The sequence below is a fragment of the Cydia fagiglandana genome, chromosome 13 (genome assembly GCF_963556715.1).
Source record: "Cydia fagiglandana chromosome 13, ilCydFagi1.1, whole genome shotgun sequence".
NCBI classification, from domain to species: Eukaryota; Metazoa; Arthropoda; class Insecta; order Lepidoptera; family Tortricidae; genus Cydia; species Cydia fagiglandana.
Window position 1 is genome coordinate 7095302 of NC_085944.1, and position 17472 is coordinate 7112773.

The 17472-nt window shown below is 37.8% G+C and overlaps 4 protein-coding genes across 5 annotated transcripts; 2 read left to right on the plus strand and 2 right to left on the minus strand.

Annotated features, from left to right (window-relative positions):
* Positions 1 to 546: 546 nt before the first annotated feature.
* On the minus strand, positions 547 to 1653 carry LOC134669783 (PRKR-interacting protein 1 homolog). Its single transcript, XM_063527410.1, has 3 exons — positions 1340 to 1653; positions 1045 to 1224; positions 547 to 826 (listed from the first exon to the last, which is right to left on the minus strand). Exons 1-3 carry the CDS (start codon positions 1439 to 1441, stop codon positions 563 to 565), a joined length of 546 nt encoding a protein of 181 aa, XP_063383480.1. The 5' UTR covers positions 1442 to 1653; the 3' UTR covers positions 547 to 562.
* A 126-nt stretch (positions 1654 to 1779) lies between these two features.
* LOC134670126 (enolase) lies at positions 1780 to 9531 on the plus strand. The gene is made up of 8 exons (XM_063527811.1): positions 1780 to 1930; positions 2430 to 2523; positions 3485 to 3679; positions 3943 to 4195; positions 4621 to 4817; positions 5721 to 5969; positions 7611 to 7762; positions 8996 to 9531. Exons 2-8 carry the CDS (start codon positions 2452 to 2454, stop codon positions 9177 to 9179), a joined length of 1302 nt encoding a protein of 433 aa, XP_063383881.1. The 5' UTR covers positions 1780 to 1930; positions 2430 to 2451; the 3' UTR covers positions 9180 to 9531.
* An 835-nt stretch (positions 9532 to 10366) lies between these two features.
* LOC134670129 (uncharacterized) lies at positions 10367 to 12564 on the plus strand. Of its 2 annotated transcripts, none has more exons than XM_063527813.1 (3): positions 10367 to 10560; positions 11173 to 11304; positions 12344 to 12564. In XM_063527813.1, exons 1-3 carry the CDS (start codon positions 10423 to 10425, stop codon positions 12503 to 12505), a joined length of 432 nt encoding a protein of 143 aa, XP_063383883.1. In that variant the 5' UTR covers positions 10367 to 10422; the 3' UTR covers positions 12506 to 12564. The 2 variants fall into 2 exon arrangements, with proteins under 2 accessions (XP_063383883.1, XP_063383884.1); XM_063527814.1 differs by having other exon boundaries at positions 10369 to 10560; positions 11510 to 12564.
* On the minus strand, positions 12506 to 17283 carry LOC134670127 (uncharacterized). Its single transcript, XM_063527812.1, has 5 exons — positions 16890 to 17283; positions 15537 to 15687; positions 13791 to 13933; positions 13027 to 13212; positions 12506 to 12839 (listed from the first exon to the last, which is right to left on the minus strand). The coding sequence occupies exons 1-5, from the start codon at positions 17077 to 17079 to the stop codon at positions 12658 to 12660; spliced, it is 852 nt and encodes a 283-aa protein (XP_063383882.1). The 5' UTR covers positions 17080 to 17283; the 3' UTR covers positions 12506 to 12657.
* Between the last annotated feature and the right edge of the window lie 189 nt (positions 17284 to 17472).

Here is a 17472-nt window from a genome sequence, read left to right on the forward strand (position 1 = left end):
ATCAGATTTTAACTTGCTAGATGGCACTGTTATGAAATGGTCTGTTGTAAACCAAACAACCCAACATGTATACTGCAAGACGTAATTTAAAACCAAAAAAAGTAAGACAATGTTGCCACTTTTCACTCGCGTGTCTTGTATTTATGCAAAAATAAATAAATAAAGGACTTTTTCAAATTGTAGGAGTAAAATTACTAATAAATAAATTATCTTAGCGTGATTATTTATAAATAGGAATTGTCTTACTTTTTTTTGGTCTTGAATTACGTTTTGCAGTTTAGCTTGCTGTATGGTTTAGTAGAGGCCCAGATATTCAATACTAGCTTCTGGCCTGGCCGCAACTTTGTTGGCATGGATGGTTGATAAAAACTATACTATATCCTTCCTACATTTCATCTCAATTGGTTCAGCTTTAGCAGTTTAAGTGTAAAGAGGTAACAGAGTTATTTTCGTATTTATAATATTAGTAAAGTTAGAGTACACATAAAATTAATTCAAACATGTTTTATTTTTTGCGGGTTTGTAATTGTACTTAATTTTTTTTTATGAATGTGGTCACATACTATAGCTTCACAGTTTCTTCATTTTTGTTTTCACTTGAGTCTTTATTTTCACCCTCCTCATTTTCATTTGCTTCATCCTCACTGTTGCTATCACTATCAGATTGTGAGGAATTATTAGCAGTATTATTTGTTTTAGGCTTTTTTCCCTTAAGTTTTGCCTTCATTTTTTGTTTTAATCTTTTAGCTCTTTTTTTGGCAGTTTTTTGCTCTGCTGCTTTCCGGTTTTCTTCTATTTTCTTATGATACTCCTCATCCAGTTTTTCCTGTAAAAAATTAAAAATAAAATGTATAATTATCAGAATCTGATCTGTTGAAACATTTTGCTAGTCATTCATCATATCATATATAGCCTTTATTTCAGGGCCTTGGCCACTTCCTGTAGATCCCTTTGTCTCTCGACAAAGGCCTCCTCCAATTTATTCAATTCTTGTCGTTCCATTGCTAGTCATTACAAAAGGAAATTAATTCTACCAAAGCTTACCTTTTCACTTTTTTCCTGAATAAACTTTTGTCTCGCATATTCTTTCCTCCTCAAGTGGCGGTAAACATGGAACTCCCCTGAGCCCGCGCCTGCGCTGGAGCCCATCACATTGCGGACAAAGTCGGGAGGTGCTGCTAGAGATTTCTGTTTTGGTGGTTCTGGTATAACTACTGGTTTCTCCTGAAAGAATAATTATGAAATATGCTGATTTATTCTTTTAACTTTCATTTATGCAGAATAAATCGTTTGATACGATATAGGTAACAACAAACATAATTTGAATGTATAAACTTACAGGGTTCTTCATGAGCTTTTCCAACTTCAACCTTTGTAGGTCAGTAGCATTTTTTACTACAATAGGTTTCTTTTCCTCCTTTTTCGCTTCTTTATCATCCATTTTACTCAATAAGTATGCTGCTTTAGGCTAAATTTATAGAATCACTATCACAACTTTCAGCTTCTTACACAAACTAACCTAAAAGTTCTGTTGTATTAAAGTTACATTCAAAAGATGAATTCGAAACATGGCTTTCTTGCCTTATTAATCACATTACAGTTGAAATTTTAAGCTTTGTGTTTGTAATTAATAAACAAGGCGATGCCGCGATATAATAATCACCATTCACATCAAGATGGACTTGACACATTTGACAATATAATGACGTTGACAGCTGCAAGTGCTTGTGTTGCCAGGCGTTCAAAAACCGGTTATATGAGCTTGCATTTACTTGCATTGTTAGGGTAACCCTGATTCTTATCGTTTTAGAGCCGCACTAGTTTCACCTTCTAGAGGTCAAAGCTATCACCACATCAATCCGGCGAATCCGGTGAATGAATCAAATAACTTGAGCATTCCTCTAAATTTCTTCATTTCATATACCAGACGGTAAGTTTAAATATTATTATTTTAAAAATATGTTTGAAAGAATATTTAACATTATTATATTCAATAATTATTGAATTTACTTTCTTGTAAATACCAGTCTTTATATAACGTAATTTTTATACCATATTAGTAATCTTCAATTGTTTTAATTAATGTTAATTTAGAAAACATAGGTATACACTGAGTTGTAGCTTCGGACTTGTATGGAAATTATTATATTTTTTTGTAAGATTTTTTATCATACATAACCTATATTTGACCTCGTCGACCTTATCAATGATATTTATTTTGTTAGGAATATCTATTTGAACGCCTTAGTGACAAACTGTGTTAAATATTTGTTTTATTAAATCATCATTTTTCTATAAAGCTAGAATAAAAATTGTGGGCTTGTGCTATTTACTTACTAAGCTCGCAAACTTATTAGTATCTTATTAGTAATAACGTACTGTCTGTGCACAATGAAAGTTTTATCACTAAACTGTATTTTCATCAACAGGATACTTTCACATCTCTACAAAATGCCTATCAAGTCAATTAAAGCTCGCCAGATCTTTGACTCCCGTGGCAACCCCACAGTAGAAGTTGACCTGGTAAGGACCATCATTGCATATTTTCTTGAGTATCTAATCAGTCTTCATTCTAGGTATTGCATTGGTACTGTAACAGGATGTGACCAATTTGAATAGTTCTGCAAGTTAAGTAGACACAATTGGATATTTATTTAAGTATTTATATGGATTTATATGCAGCAAATTGAGTTGGGTAAATAGAAACAAATACTTATCTTCGCCTTAGATATTGTGCAATAAGATGAAACATTTTACAATTACAAATGTAAGCATTAATGAAAAAATACTGTAAAGATGAGATATGTATATGCTAAGAATATTCTTATTAGCAGAGCTCGGCGGGGGTGAGCTGTTTTCAGAGTTTGCACAACATGGACATGCCTTGTCATTCGATGGTATATTATGTGGTGTAATTTAATAACTAAAGAAATTATTTTATTTAGGCTGCCTTTCCGCTACGATCTTTACGTCGCCATTAAAACAAATGAATTTTATAGCAAGCTTTTTTAGTAAATGGTGGATATACATATTATTAGAAGAGGTTTACTGTAAACCTCTTCTAATAATATGTATATCCATCCATATGCTACTATTAAAGTTTATTTGTACATAAGGCATTGTCATTTTAGTTTAATTATAATTAATAAAGTTTTATTTTAATATTTCTTTCTAAGGTGTATCTATATTAATATCTACACATGACATAAGTGACGTCAAAACGGCTCACCCCTGCCGAGCTCTGCTTATTAGCATACACCTACATATCTCATCTTGAATATCTTAGTCATTAAACCTTAGTTTATAACTTATTGAAATAAATAGAGGCATCAATAATATTTCAAAGTTGAGTTTCATTAAATATTTTATTCTCAAAGATCTTTTAAGTACTGAGGAGCATTTATTTATGCTTACAATAAGTGGAACCTGTAAATATACAATTGTTTTGAAATACCTACATTTAATTTAATCTTTTACTTATAAGGTGACTGAACTGGGTCTGTTCCGTGCGGCCGTGCCCTCTGGTGCCTCGACTGGAGTCCACGAGGCTCTGGAGCTCCGAGACAATGTCAAGGGTGAATACCTGGGCAAGGGTGTGAAGCAGGCCGTCAGCAACATCAATGACATCATCGCCCCTGAGTTGCTGAAGCAAAACATTGAAGTCACTGAACAGAAACAGGTTAGTGGCAAGTACTATCACAGTAACATAGGCTTTTTCCAAGTTTTGTTAACTTTTAGCATGTTGAACCATCATTGCCTACTTTGAAATACTCACTAATCTACTTACTATGGTTGTAGACTTGAAAACATGGTTTCAATGTAAAAAGAATTATGAGTAATGGTTTGCAGTTGTAAAAATTTATAAGCTTTTTTATATATTTTAGTGGAACTTGGAAAGGCTCATCATAAAAAATTGAGACTAATGAAGTCACTTCTTTTTAGATTGACCAGTTCATGCTGAACTTGGATGGCACTGAGAACAAGTCTAAACTTGGCGCTAACGCCATTCTCGGGGTTTCCCTCGCCGTCGCCAAGGCTGGCGCTGCCAAGAAGGGAGTGCCCCTCTACAAGCACTTGGCTGACTTGGCCGGAAACGCTGACATTGTTCTGCCAGTGCCTGCCTTCAATGTTATCAACGGAGGCTCTCACGCTGGCAACAAGCTTGCCATGCAAGAATTCATGATTCTTCCCACTGGTAAAATTCTATGACTTTGAAAAATAACCACTTTGATTACTGTTGTTACTAGTAAAATTAAATTTGTTTTCTAGACCGGGCGGTCTAGCATAAGTTGCGTTCTCGCGCGCGAATTCATACTTGAAGTCGTGCTAGATGAATGAAGTTGGAGAACGCAACTCATGCTAGCAAGTCAGGTATTGAAAAGATATTGATATGTACCTATTGTAATAAATGAGCTAACTTAATAATGTGCAGTAAAAGTTTTATTGCTATTTGCCTTTATGGCTCTCCGTATCCTCTGATAAGAGTGATAAATGTCCCTCAAGTGGGTAATTATGTTAGAATCTATTGTAAATCTAAATAATCTTCTTCTACCTAGGTTATCCCGGCCTTTGCAAGGGTTCGCTATGTGAATATAATCTAAATAATATAATATTTAACAGGTGCAACCTCATTCACCGAGGCCATGCGCATGGGCTCCGAGGTGTACCACTTCCTGAAGAAGATCATCAAGGAGAAGTTCGGCCTGGACTCCACGGCCGTCGGTGACGAGGGCGGCTTCGCGCCCAACATCCTCAACAACAAAGATGCTCTCTTCCTCATACAGGACGCTATCCAGCAGGCTGGATACACTGGCAAGGTTAGTAGAAAGTCTTTATATCTTCAAAACCACTTTGAAATGCAGGCCTTCAACAAGGTGTTTTGACCGAAGGGTGTCAAGTTCTGGCGGTTCTGCGGCCAGCTCCCTGACACTGCGGGGTTGCGGAATACATAGCAACCATGATGTGTTTCGTAGTTTTTAGTTTATTTTTTTTTGTATATGAATGCAAGTAGTTTAAGGTATTTATCTATGGGCCACTAGTTGCCTGAAATAAAGTATTTCATTTCATTCCTTTGAGGCATGGTTATATCCACTCAACCGTCCGGCCCGCGAGACTGTTTTCCTGTCAACCGTCCGGGGTTTTTTAGCGACGCACGCCCCGCGCAGCGCATTCACAACTTTCTAGAAAAATTATAAGTACACTGCCATCAAAAAATTTTTAGAGCTAACTATTTAGTTAGGCTACGTTGTGGCATCAAGAGAATTAGTAAATAATACCGACATATTCCGTTAGATGGCTCTGAAATCAATTCTTTCTTCCACCCCTTTGGATAGTAAGCTTCCCGCGGACGCCGGTTAAGAGCATATTTTTTTCGGATACTATGCTATCGTCGGACGGTCAAGTGGATATGCTGTGTTAAAAAAGTTTGTAGTTGTCAGTTAGCAGCTGATTATTTACTCATTACTAGCTTTTTGCCTCTCCAATTGCCCGAACTAGTTGCATGGGATATGGTTTAAATCATTTTTAGCCGAAAACCTATATTAGCAAATTGGTGTACAAGCATCGGGTGTGGTTGCATGAGTTCGCAAAATTGGTCACCTTACGAAGAGATTTGCTATCATGCCCAATACATCTGAATTATTCTATCTGAATCATCTGAAGGTATCTTTAAAAATATTGGTTTTTTTTATATGATCAATGACAAATTGTTTTTCTTCCAGATTGAGATCGGCATGGACGTAGCCGCGTCAGAATTCTTCAAGAACAACAAGTACGATCTCGACTTCAAGAACCCGAACTCCAACCCCGACGACTACCTGCCGTCCGGCAAGCTGGCGGAACTCTACCTGGAGTTCATCAAGGACTTCCCCATGGTGTCGATCGAGGACCCCTTCGACCAGGACGACTGGGCGGCGTGGAGCGACCTCACCTCCCGCACCTCCATCCAGATTGTTGGAGATGACTTGACCGTTAGTATCAGTCATCATTGTAATAATCAAAATATCAGGTGTAGGGCGCATTTAATATATATTAGGGGACATCTTACACAGACCTACCTAACCCCAAACTAAGCAAGCTTGTAAGTTGACTTAGTTTCTTGTGTTCAATAACACTATGTACAGTTGCCATCAGATATATCGGAGCAGCCAAGGTTAGAGTGCGTGTTCAGATGTTTTTGAGCACTTCGGTCGCTCCGATGTATCTGATGGTGCCTGTACCAAATTCTTAGTATAATTGCCAGCATTGGTTGGCATTGGTGAGTAAATATTGGTATTCATAACTCACGCCACGCTTTCGGTGCATATGGCAAAAAAGTGCGTTTGGGATATAGCTTCATCCTGCATAGTGAAATTTACTAATGATTTGGTCCATAAGTGCCATTAGAAAAACACAAAAATAGCAGCTAACAGCACTACGACCCTTCTTAATTTTTGGGATGGTTCTTGCGTTTGTTGTGATAAATTTTTGATGTGTTCTTGAAATTATTGAGGGAGTGCTTTGCTCAGGGCTTCATTACTCTTGAAATGAAAGCAATTCAGGCGTGCTCTGTCTAAGGGTTTACCCTTGAATTGCCGACAGACATTTCATCGAATGTTATTTCGAAGACAACGTTTCAAGTATTTTCATTTCATCGACAAGTTATTGCGTCGAAGAATCGATACTAGTAAATTTAAATCGGGGACTTTTAATTGGTACTTGAGTTATTTTGTATATAGTTTAAATCCTGGTATTTCTTTACGGGTTTTCTTATTTCATTTTGTATTGTATTTAATAAAATTTCTTATGCGTAAAATTACTTCAGTTTGTAATATTTCTTATCGAAACAAGGCTGCCATTTTCATTTTGGCCAAATTATAAATAGGTAAATTATATTCATTCATTTCTGTGTAGGGTCGCAGTTCTAACCTAACCTAAACCTACTTTGAAAGCCGTTCATTTCTGTGTAGGGTCGCAGTTCTAACCTAACCTAAACCTACTTTGAAAGCCGTTCGTTTCTGTGTGGGGTCGCAGTTCCTTACCTAACCTAAACCTACTTTGATAGCCGTTCGTTTCTGTGTGGGGTCGCAGTTCTAACCTAACCTACACCTACTTTGATAGCCGTTCGTTTCTGTGTGGGGTCGCAGTTCTAACCTAACCTAAACCTACTTTAAAAGCCGTCCGTTTCTGTGTAGGGTCACAGTTCTAACCTAACCTAAACCTACTTTGAAAGCCGTTCGTTTCTGTGTGGGGTCGCAGTTCTAACCTGACCTAAATCTAAAATTCTTACAACAGAAAAATGTATAAATGTATAGTAAGACATATAAAAATGTATTAAAGTAATACGTCGAACAAATGAATTGCGATGTTTAGTAGTTGTGCCAATTAAAATATTTTGAAACGAATTAGTGATCAAGTAATATTCGTTGAATAGTATTTCTACGCAGTAAGAAAAATTGAAATAAATAGTATATGAAACAAAATAACGCCAAACAATATTACTAGTACTAACGTTTCGATGAATCGTTGTCGATGAAATAATATTCGATGAAAAGTTTGTCGGCAAAACAAGGGTACACCCTGTCTAAGTCTCTACAGTTTGCAGAGCTTTAAACAATAACATATTTTGTCAGGTGACAAACCCCAAGCGCATCGCCACAGCAGTGGAGAAGAAGGCCTGCAACTGCCTGCTGCTGAAGGTGAACCAGATCGGCTCCGTCACCGAGTCCATCGACGCGCACCTGCTCGCCAAGAAGAACGGCTGGGGCACCATGGTCTCCCACAGGTATACAACACCTACCCCCTTTTTAGGGTTCCGTACCCAAAGGGTAAAACGGGACCCTATTACTAAGACTTCACTGTCCGTCCGTCCGTCCGTCTTTCTGTCACCAGGCTGTATCTCACGAACCGTGATAGCTAGACAGTTGAAATTTTCACAGATGATGTATTTCTGTTGCCGCTATAACAACAAATACTAAAAACAGAATAAAATAAAGATTTAAGTGGGGCTCCCATACAGCAAACGTGATTTTTGACCAAAGTTAAGCAACGTCGGGCGTGGTCAGTACTTGGATGGGTGACCGTTTACTTTTTGCATTTTTTTCCGTTTTTTTTTTTACTTTATGGTACGGAACCCTTCGTGCGCGAGTCCGACTCGCACTTGCCCGGTTTTTGTTCCTTTATTAGGCAAAGAGAATATAATTATTTCCCATAATGATTTTGAACTTTATTTGAAGAGGGTTCAAAGTTGCGTAATTTCTGACACCGTTATGCCCGTTAAAGGGTTAACGATACATGACCCGTCCTTAGGATCATTCTTGTCTTCTAACAGTTCTAACCTAGACCTATTTGCAACATCTAATATAAAACCATACTGTCTCAGTGTACAGATTATAAATTATGACCATGACAATGAAACGTCCTTACAGCCAGTCAAGGTTACATGGAACGTAGCTGTTAGAGCTTCATTCATCATTATTTTCATAGAAAGTAGAATTTAGGCTCTATACCTATAAGTATATATTAGTTAGAATTACTGCCAAATCTAATCTTATTAGCTTTTAGTGAATTACTGAATTGTTACTGTTTTGACTCGCGAACTCTAAAGTATAACCTTTGCTATCCTTCACTGAGCTAGTCTATTCTAGAGAGCACACAGATAATGATGTAATCTGTATTGGACAGAATGGACTTTGATGTTAATATCTCAGTTGTTCAAATATATATAATTTATAGTCATTCATTTTCGTTAATTACTTACGATAGTTATGATTAATGAACACTTAGCAATTATAAATGACATTTGCTCTCACATACTTTTAACTAATCAGGCCGCGTAGCCAACATGCCAATTGCTTACGCTCCCTAGCGATCGAAACACAACTGTCACTGTCGCATTAATATGGAAGAGTGATAGAGAGGCACAAAGCATTTCGCTGTCGAAGCGATAGCGATTGTAACCTTGGCTAGGCCGGCAGATCCGCTTACATTTTAAAATTAAATTTGCAATTTTGAACAGGTCCGGTGAAACCGAGGACACGTTTATCGCGGACCTGGTGGTGGGCCTGTCCACCGGCCAGATCAAGACGGGCGCGCCGTGCCGCTCCGAGCGCCTCGCCAAGTACAACCAGATCCTCCGCATCGAGGAGGAGCTCGGCGCCGCCGCCAAGTACGCCGGCAAGAACTTCCGCAGGCCCGTCTAAACTTATACATTTGTAGGGCGTGTTCTGATAGAGTGGTAATCTCTGACCTGTTGTAATGTATGTTTCTATCTTGTGACTGAACATCAGAATATGCCCGTACGCTCCATACTGTAATGTATGTCGTGATTAAAGCATCTTATAGCCTATAATGTTAATGGTGTAGTGTTGAGCACTTAGTCAACAATGTCATTGCTTTTATGAAATTACTTTATAAGATGTTTTGAAGGCAGTAGTTGTCACTTATTGAATGTATGAATCTATTTATTTGAATTATAAGATTTTACTGTAAGTGAAAATGTGAAATGAATGTAATAGCATCCGAACATTCGTAAATACACTATGTACGTTGTAATTATTTCATTTTATTCAATCAACTCAGTCCCATCCCAAGTCCCCGAATGTAGGCTCACTGTATTATTTTTAGGTGTAATAATATATAGAGTTGGTAATGTTGGTATAGTTTGTCAAAGGATTGTCTCATTTCAATCATAGACAGAGAGAATCATACTATCTTTGTCTTACACTAGTACTAGCACCCAAAAGAAAAGGATGAGTATAGTTTTCCTGGTTCTTTTTTTTTATACATTGGGGAAATGCGTTTACGCATGCCACCTGGTCCGGGGGAACCAGGGGGGATGACGGACTAACCAGTGGAGGACTACCGTCGAAAACCACCAACGAGTGCCGACTCCGCTTTAGATGGGGTGCCGCAGGGTCGCTATCAGCATTAGACCGCGTGCAGTTTTCCTGGTTCTTATTGACTGACAAGTTGGTCAACTTTATATCATTTATTTATCATTGCTCGTATTGATTAACTGCTTAAGACCATATTGGGGATTGGGGTAACAATATTATAAAAGGTTGGGAACCTACGCTTTATTAGGAACGTTCGATAACAAATAATAGTGTCTTTCTTTAGCAGTACAGTTTTTAAGTTTTATTAGTAAAATATGGACAAGGCTTATTGTAGTTCATATGCGCATTTTCTCTGCTACACCATAATAATCAAAAATTATGTTTTAAATTCTCTAGTCAATCTAGATTACCCTTTCTTTCTTTTTTATTTTTAATGTTATTTGTACCTGTCTAACTTTTTGAACGTTCTTCTAACTGTCAAAAGCATTCTCTGTCAATGTCATTCCTAAATTCAAACGTCAAATAAGTAATAAGTCAAATTTCATTGGGTAACATAACACTACAAATTACTTTATCTCTCCTAATTCAAGACTACTTTAAAAGCAATATGGTGCGGTTGTCTCCAGCTCTCTTGCGTGTGCCGGTAATAAAGTTCCGTAAAGGAGGTTTGGGACTCTCGGGAGCGCGAGCTGCACCCGCGGCGGCCGCTGCACCTGCGCCTGCAGGAACTCCTGCACCTTCTGCGGTACGTTCATTAACTGCTACAAGTTATCATACATAATTCGTGTCACCTGGGCTTTAGGAAATCTAGCCTATGTATGTTAACCTAACTATAGTTCCGAAAAGTTTATTTTTGGCATATAATTTTTCATACATTTCCTTTGACGAATTTGACTTTCATATTGACCCAAATAATATAAAATACATGCTTGATAACAATGTGTAAACAGGTGGATGTATAATTTAAAACAATTCTGCATAATATGAGCCATGTATTTCATAATACCTCTTGTGCCTGATTTTCTTGTCTATAACTGTTAAAGGTACTTTTACAATAACCTATTTTGACTGTAAGATGTATAATTATTTGTTTATCTACCTGAAAACCTAAAAATTGTTGTGTAGTGGTGGCTCCGGATACTTACCATGATGAGTATGACTTTCATTTAAATGTTAATATGGACTTACCATGCTATGAAAACTCCAAAGCCTCCAACTCCAAACTGATATCATTATCACTGTTTGGCAATGTTTATTGTAAAATCTAGTAAACTATGTACATGTCACTTTATAAAAAAAGAGTGTGCTAAAACTATTCAAACTGACTGCACAAATTAAAAAAAGACTTTTGTTACAGTCTTGCGCCTTCAGGCCGGCAGCAGCACCACAAATGAGTACCAGTGCTATTCCTGACATTGACCTTCCGGCACGCTACAGAAGAAAACCCCTCTCTCAGGAAGAGATTGACCAGATCAACGGAGGAGGCATTGTTTAGTTCACAATTAATTATTGTAGTAATAGATTATTGGTCAATAATTATTGACAATATTTATTTGTTACATGTAGTTTAATTTGTCCTTCGAGTAATACCATTAGTTTTTGTCTCAATTATTGTTGATAGTCAAGAGGTAATTAGTGTTAAATTATGTACTGTTGTTGATTTATTAGTTTAATATTCACGCTGAATGTTACAGGCTGATCCACCAAAGCTGGAGGGGAAAAAATGAGCTAAACAAATGACATCTATCATTGTGTAAGTACAATTAGTACAGTCACCTCTAACAGCTGCAACCGTACGAATAATACTATGATCTATGAAGCATTGCCTATACCTCGTTTTTTTAGAATTAGAAAAGATGTAAACAATCTTGACATGTCTTTTTATTAAAAAATCGCTTTTAAACAATAGTAACTAATACTTGTGAAACCAAAAGAATGTAAATAAATGTCCTTGCTATATAATTGTTACATATTTGCTTTGATTTAATTTTTAGACACATTGTGTTTACCTTTTTTCTAATGCTACAAAAACGAGGTAAGTACAGCTCCTTTTTATTCTATGCAAATTTGAGCAGAGTGGGGTGCGTCTCTATGGATTGTACTAACTTGATTTTACCATACAAAACACAAGCACAAAAATACATATGTGACGTCCCACGGGTAAAGGCGAATATTATTGCGGCGCTATGCGACGTAAGCGCCAGCCGCCATAAGGTACCTATTGCCGTGCAACGTCACATATATACAGTCAGCTGCAGAGGCACCTCCCCTGCAAACAAATTTCTATGCCATGGGGGTTCCCTGTCTCTGCAGCTGACCATACACAGGGACATACTTATATCTCTGCAAATAAGAAACTAGGCAAGTTATTTTTGCGAGCATCGTTGTAGGTGACTGTACATAAGTACATATAAATGTTTGGTCATGCACAACTTTATTCACTTCATTCAAATAGTTAATTCACCCCAGCTGTGGTGTGTTGGACCTGTATGTGGTATAAATAGTTTAAAATACCTCAATTATTTCAGAAAGGGAAATACCGCACAAAACATTATTTGAAAACGAAAAAGGAAGGACCTTTACCATTGGCGACTTTTAAAATACCTCGCGGTGTCCTGGTTCAACCGGGCAAGAAAAAAAAGCTAGTATCCCTAAGTGTAACTATTGGAAAGCAAAGGGAAAAGAAATAATTCAAATTGAACATAATCATTTTATTGAAAAAATATAAAATAGTATTTATTACTGAGAATGGCATTTTTGATTAATCACCTACGACTGTTTAGGTGTGTAATCCACATAGAGAATATAAAGAACGTAGATTAAAGAAATGACTAGGAGTACTCTAATAATACCGAACGTTGAGTTTTTCGCTCGGGATGGCCCGCACCTGTGCAGCCGCCCCATCATAGGCGCCATCGCTGTTGGCCGAGAACTTTATGACGCCAAACTTGGCGAATCTGTCTTTCCACGGAAGTGTTTGTGGCAAAGTCAGCAAAGCGTCGGTTATAGCATTTTTGATATGATCTGGAATTTAAAGTCGTATTATGGGCGTAATCATATAGGGCATGACAATTTCGACTTATTTCGAGTATTATTTTGTTATATAAAATATAAGAATTTTTTATGTTGTGTAAGGCAATGATAGTTCCCTTATGCAGAAACATAATAAATCAATTTAATTAATCTAGAAATGATTACTGAGTGCCTATACCTGGAAGTTGCGCATTGACCACTACGGGGTAGGGCGGCAGGCGTCCCAAGGTCTCCAGAGTTATGATGTCCTTCCCACCATCATGCATGAACTTTTTGGAGTAGAGCAGAGTTGTTGAATCAACGGCGGCCCATTCAGCTTGCTTCGTTAACACCATTTGGGCTGATGCCAAATGTGACCCAGATCCTGAAATGAGTATTACAATTCTATGAGTACGAGTTCTTTTAAATTAATTATTTGTAAAGTTTATACTTACTACCCGTTCCTTCATGTTGGCCGTTACCCCACGGCCCGCTTCTCTCTGTCCCACCCCTCCGACGCCTTATCACCAGTGAATCCAGTGTTCGTACATTTTCCAGCATTTTTGGTGCAGCGGCGGAGTGGTGTTAAAGGAATTTGTATAAATAATTTCAACCCTAATGATTAATTTAGCGTTAATTACGTTAATATTAACCTTAATTTACCATTTCAGTTGAAATTATCTATACCCATTCCGTTAACACCACTCTGCCGCACCAAAAATACTGGAAAATTTACGATGTCTGTTAGTATTTTTCTGTCTTAAGTAAATTTTTTTTATACAATCACAAAATTATTAAATAAGATAAGCATTAAAAACAAAGTACGAAATATTTTTTTGTCGACAGTACTAGACGTACCTACTAGTAATTGTACCTGTCACGTACAATCGTGTAACGGTCGCCGACGGCCAACTTGAAGCGAACGGGTAGTACTTATTTATTATGAATGAGTCGGTAATATACTTAGTAATGATCCGAAAAAAGAGGCATTCTCTCCTTTTCCCTTAAGAGTCTTAAGCACCAGTTTGCTGCCGCTGAGCGAGTCCTCGTTGCTGTACGCGAAGGTGCACCCGCGCAGGTCCAGCAGCGTATTTACGTTGTGCGCTCTGTAAATAACCACAAAATCACTAGCGACGCTAGCGCGGGGTGTGATAACACTGTATTAGGTAGTCGACGAGTGAATTGTGGAATAATAGAAGCAATCTTTATCAGGAGCCAATGACACGGGCTGATAACATTTAACTTATCTATTTGTTTTTGGTGTCGACAATGCCCGGAAGATTGCAAAGAGTTAATTCACGATGTAGATTCCAGTAATTAATTGATGAAATATGATACTGTGGAGGTGGGTGATGGAATACTGTGCAACGCTCTCTGAGCTGGTACATCACATCATGCAATAGCGACCTTGCTAGGAATGTGATAACATCAGTCAAGGCTAAATCTATTTATTATCCTTGAAACCAATGTGGGTAGGTATATATATATATATATATGCTCTCATAACTATATTTATGCTATAAGGTACACCACCTTCTACTTTACAAACTTCCGCACACGAGTTTATTCATAACTGCGTCTGAATTAACCACTTAGTACTTAGTAGGAAAATGAATCACTAGATGCTTTTGTAGATCTTATGAAATACCTTATGAGTAAAATTATTATACGTCATTGTGTAAATGATGTAAAGGAATTTTATTTACATTATACAATGTAAAAACTAACGTACGTGCTATCTAGCTTTAGTCTCGATGTAGAGTGCCTAAAAGAGGGTAGAGTCAGTCAGTTGCGGCCCCTCTAAATCGGTAGCGCCTGGAGCGGATATAATGCCATAATATGTATCCCTCTTACTACCTAATAATACTGCTAACAAGTATAAAAGCGACAATCTGTAGAGGATCATTTATTTCATTTGTTAATGATGAAGGAGCTGATGACAAAACAAACGTTTATCTTTGTCAGAATTATCAATGTTAGTAAGATCAATGAATGATGGATGGTTAGCAAGATCAATGATAGTGGCTGTATTATATAAATAGCGCCAATGTTCTTACTGTCTTTTTTCTAGTTATTGTGAGAATGTAGGATCATTAACTCAGATATGAATTAGATTTAGAAATGTGGTAATTAAGATATACCTACCTGCTTTATTAAAAGCTCCTGAGTTGAAGCTGAGTATGCGCATCTTAGACATTTTTTAGAGCACTGTAAAAAACTTTTCTTACGTCGATACAGTCAGCAAATAAGTAGGCATGGTTTGCACTTTATGCATTTGATACACGAACACGGCTGTGACGTATAGTTCGTTTTTTTTTAGCATTAGAAAGAACACCACAGAAGCAAGCGTGCAGTTTTTATCAGGCTCTTTAATTGTTAATAATTATTGAATTATCTAATGTAGCATGGTCAATACATATAATTTACTTCAAATTATTACCGCTAAAAGTGCCGGATTTGGATCCACAAGCTTACTTCTGCGAAGTTCTTTCTAATGCTAAAAAAAACTGACTATAGCTACGTCACAGCCGTGTTCGCAGGTACAGTTTCCTGCAATACTATGTTACCTATTCTTCGGAAGCCGCAAAAATATTGACACGCTCTTATTGCATTGCAAATAAGATCGTGTCTGATATTTGTGCGGCCTTCGTTATGTAACATATTATTACAGGTGACTGTACCATCAGTGGCAGTGTGTCAGTGACTTACTTCTTGTCGCGGTGTATGATGACGTCGGAGAAGTAGCCGGGCTGGTTCTCGACGTTCATCTGGTGCGCGAACACGGGCGTGACGGGCAGGAGCTGCACCGCCGCACCGTCCGTCTCCCGGAGACGCATGTACGCCGCCGCCGTCATGAACGCTATGATCAATCACACGCCTCAGCTAGGGTCTGACTCATAAATTGATGTGGGACTGGCGTAGTAAGTACCTACAATAGTGTAAGTACATGTATCTACAATGTTACCTATTATTTGTTTGAAGTTGAATTATACTAATAAAAGCATTAAGATGGATCCTAATTGTTTGCCCCTATTAAGACTCACGAACTGAGGTTGTCCAATGTGTTCATTGCTTAACGGGCACGGGAGACTTGAATGGAAAATACCAGCCAGTAGTACGCTCTCCTCTTAAGTATCTGTTTCCTATAAATTTCAAGCTCATGCTACATTGATCGCTACAAAACTGCACTGCTTCGGACTTAGCGTTACTTTTATGGGAAACCATTGTGCATTTCATCGCGGTATCAAGCCGGTTCGAAATGTTGCAGTGGGCTCTTCTACCACTGCACTAATTCTTGAGGTTAGGTTGTGCCTAATCGCATCCCGATGATCTCTAGCTCTTTTAAAATGCAATCGGGCAACCGCTATATTTAAACTACATAAAGACGAGGAGCATGCATGTGCCATTCGCGTTATTTCATAATTTGAAATGAAATATATTGAACAACACACAACGTACTATATACCCGGCACTCACAGTGCCGTATATACCCAACACAGGAAATGTTGGGTATATATACGGCACTGTGAGTTGCTGTCATTCATTTGGGAACTACTTTCGTATACCTACAAGTAGGTAAATTTATTGTAAGTACCTATTGTTTGCGAAGTAAATCATCATCATCATCAACTCAGCCATAAGACGTCCACTGCTGAGCATAGGCCTCCCCCTTAAAGTAAATATTGAACAAAGGGTTATCAATATTGAACCTTATTGTGTACGTCTGAAGAGTCAGATTCGTTGTTGTGGTAAATTCCGCTATTGTACCTATAGTAAATTATATCAAAAGTTAAGAAAAGCAAACCTCATGTGTTGTGTTTGTGTAGCCAACTAGCAAATTATATCGTAAGAAAATAAGCAGCATATCGTATTTAATTTTTTATTCATATTTCATTTCAGTATTTAAAAATTGAGCACATAGGTCGGTACAGCGACGGTTCCGTTTTCATCTGTAGGTAAACGTTTTCTTTTAACATACACAACATAGGTTATACTTATACAATATATGAAGTAAAATGAGGGTATTAGGATACTTTAATGACTATCTTAAATAACACTCACCTAAATCCACTTTATTGGTGCTGAAAGGATCCGGGCGGTCCGGGAAAGGGCCGGGACTCCGGCTTTCATACTGCAAAGTTGTGTAGCAGTTCAACGCCTTCTCCAACAACTCCAAAATCAACTCGTAAAGTTGCACCGGGTGCGTGGGGCACATATATGTCACTATACGAAGTTCTTTCTTCTCAGACATCTTGACTTGAGTAGTTTATCGGAATAATTTAACGCTACTAATCGAACTGGCTGCAAACAAAGCTATTTATGGGCAGTTTGGCTTGTTTATTGAAGTGAAATGTATGTGAGTCTGTTCTTATTATCGGCATCGCGGGACGCGACGATAAACGTTCCACGCTGCAGGCACGGGCGGGCCGGTTTGTATACAGTGAACTTGTGTGTGACGTCACGCGTTGCACGCTGTCGATGCGTGATGCGGTAATACATGTACATGAATACATGATGTACTTCATAGCCACATCATCTGTGTATTTAGCTAGTTACGTTAATGCGGCCATTTGATTGTAAGAAATGAAAGTTAATGCGGCCATTTGATTGTAAGAAATGAAAAGTATGTCAAGTAGGTATGTGC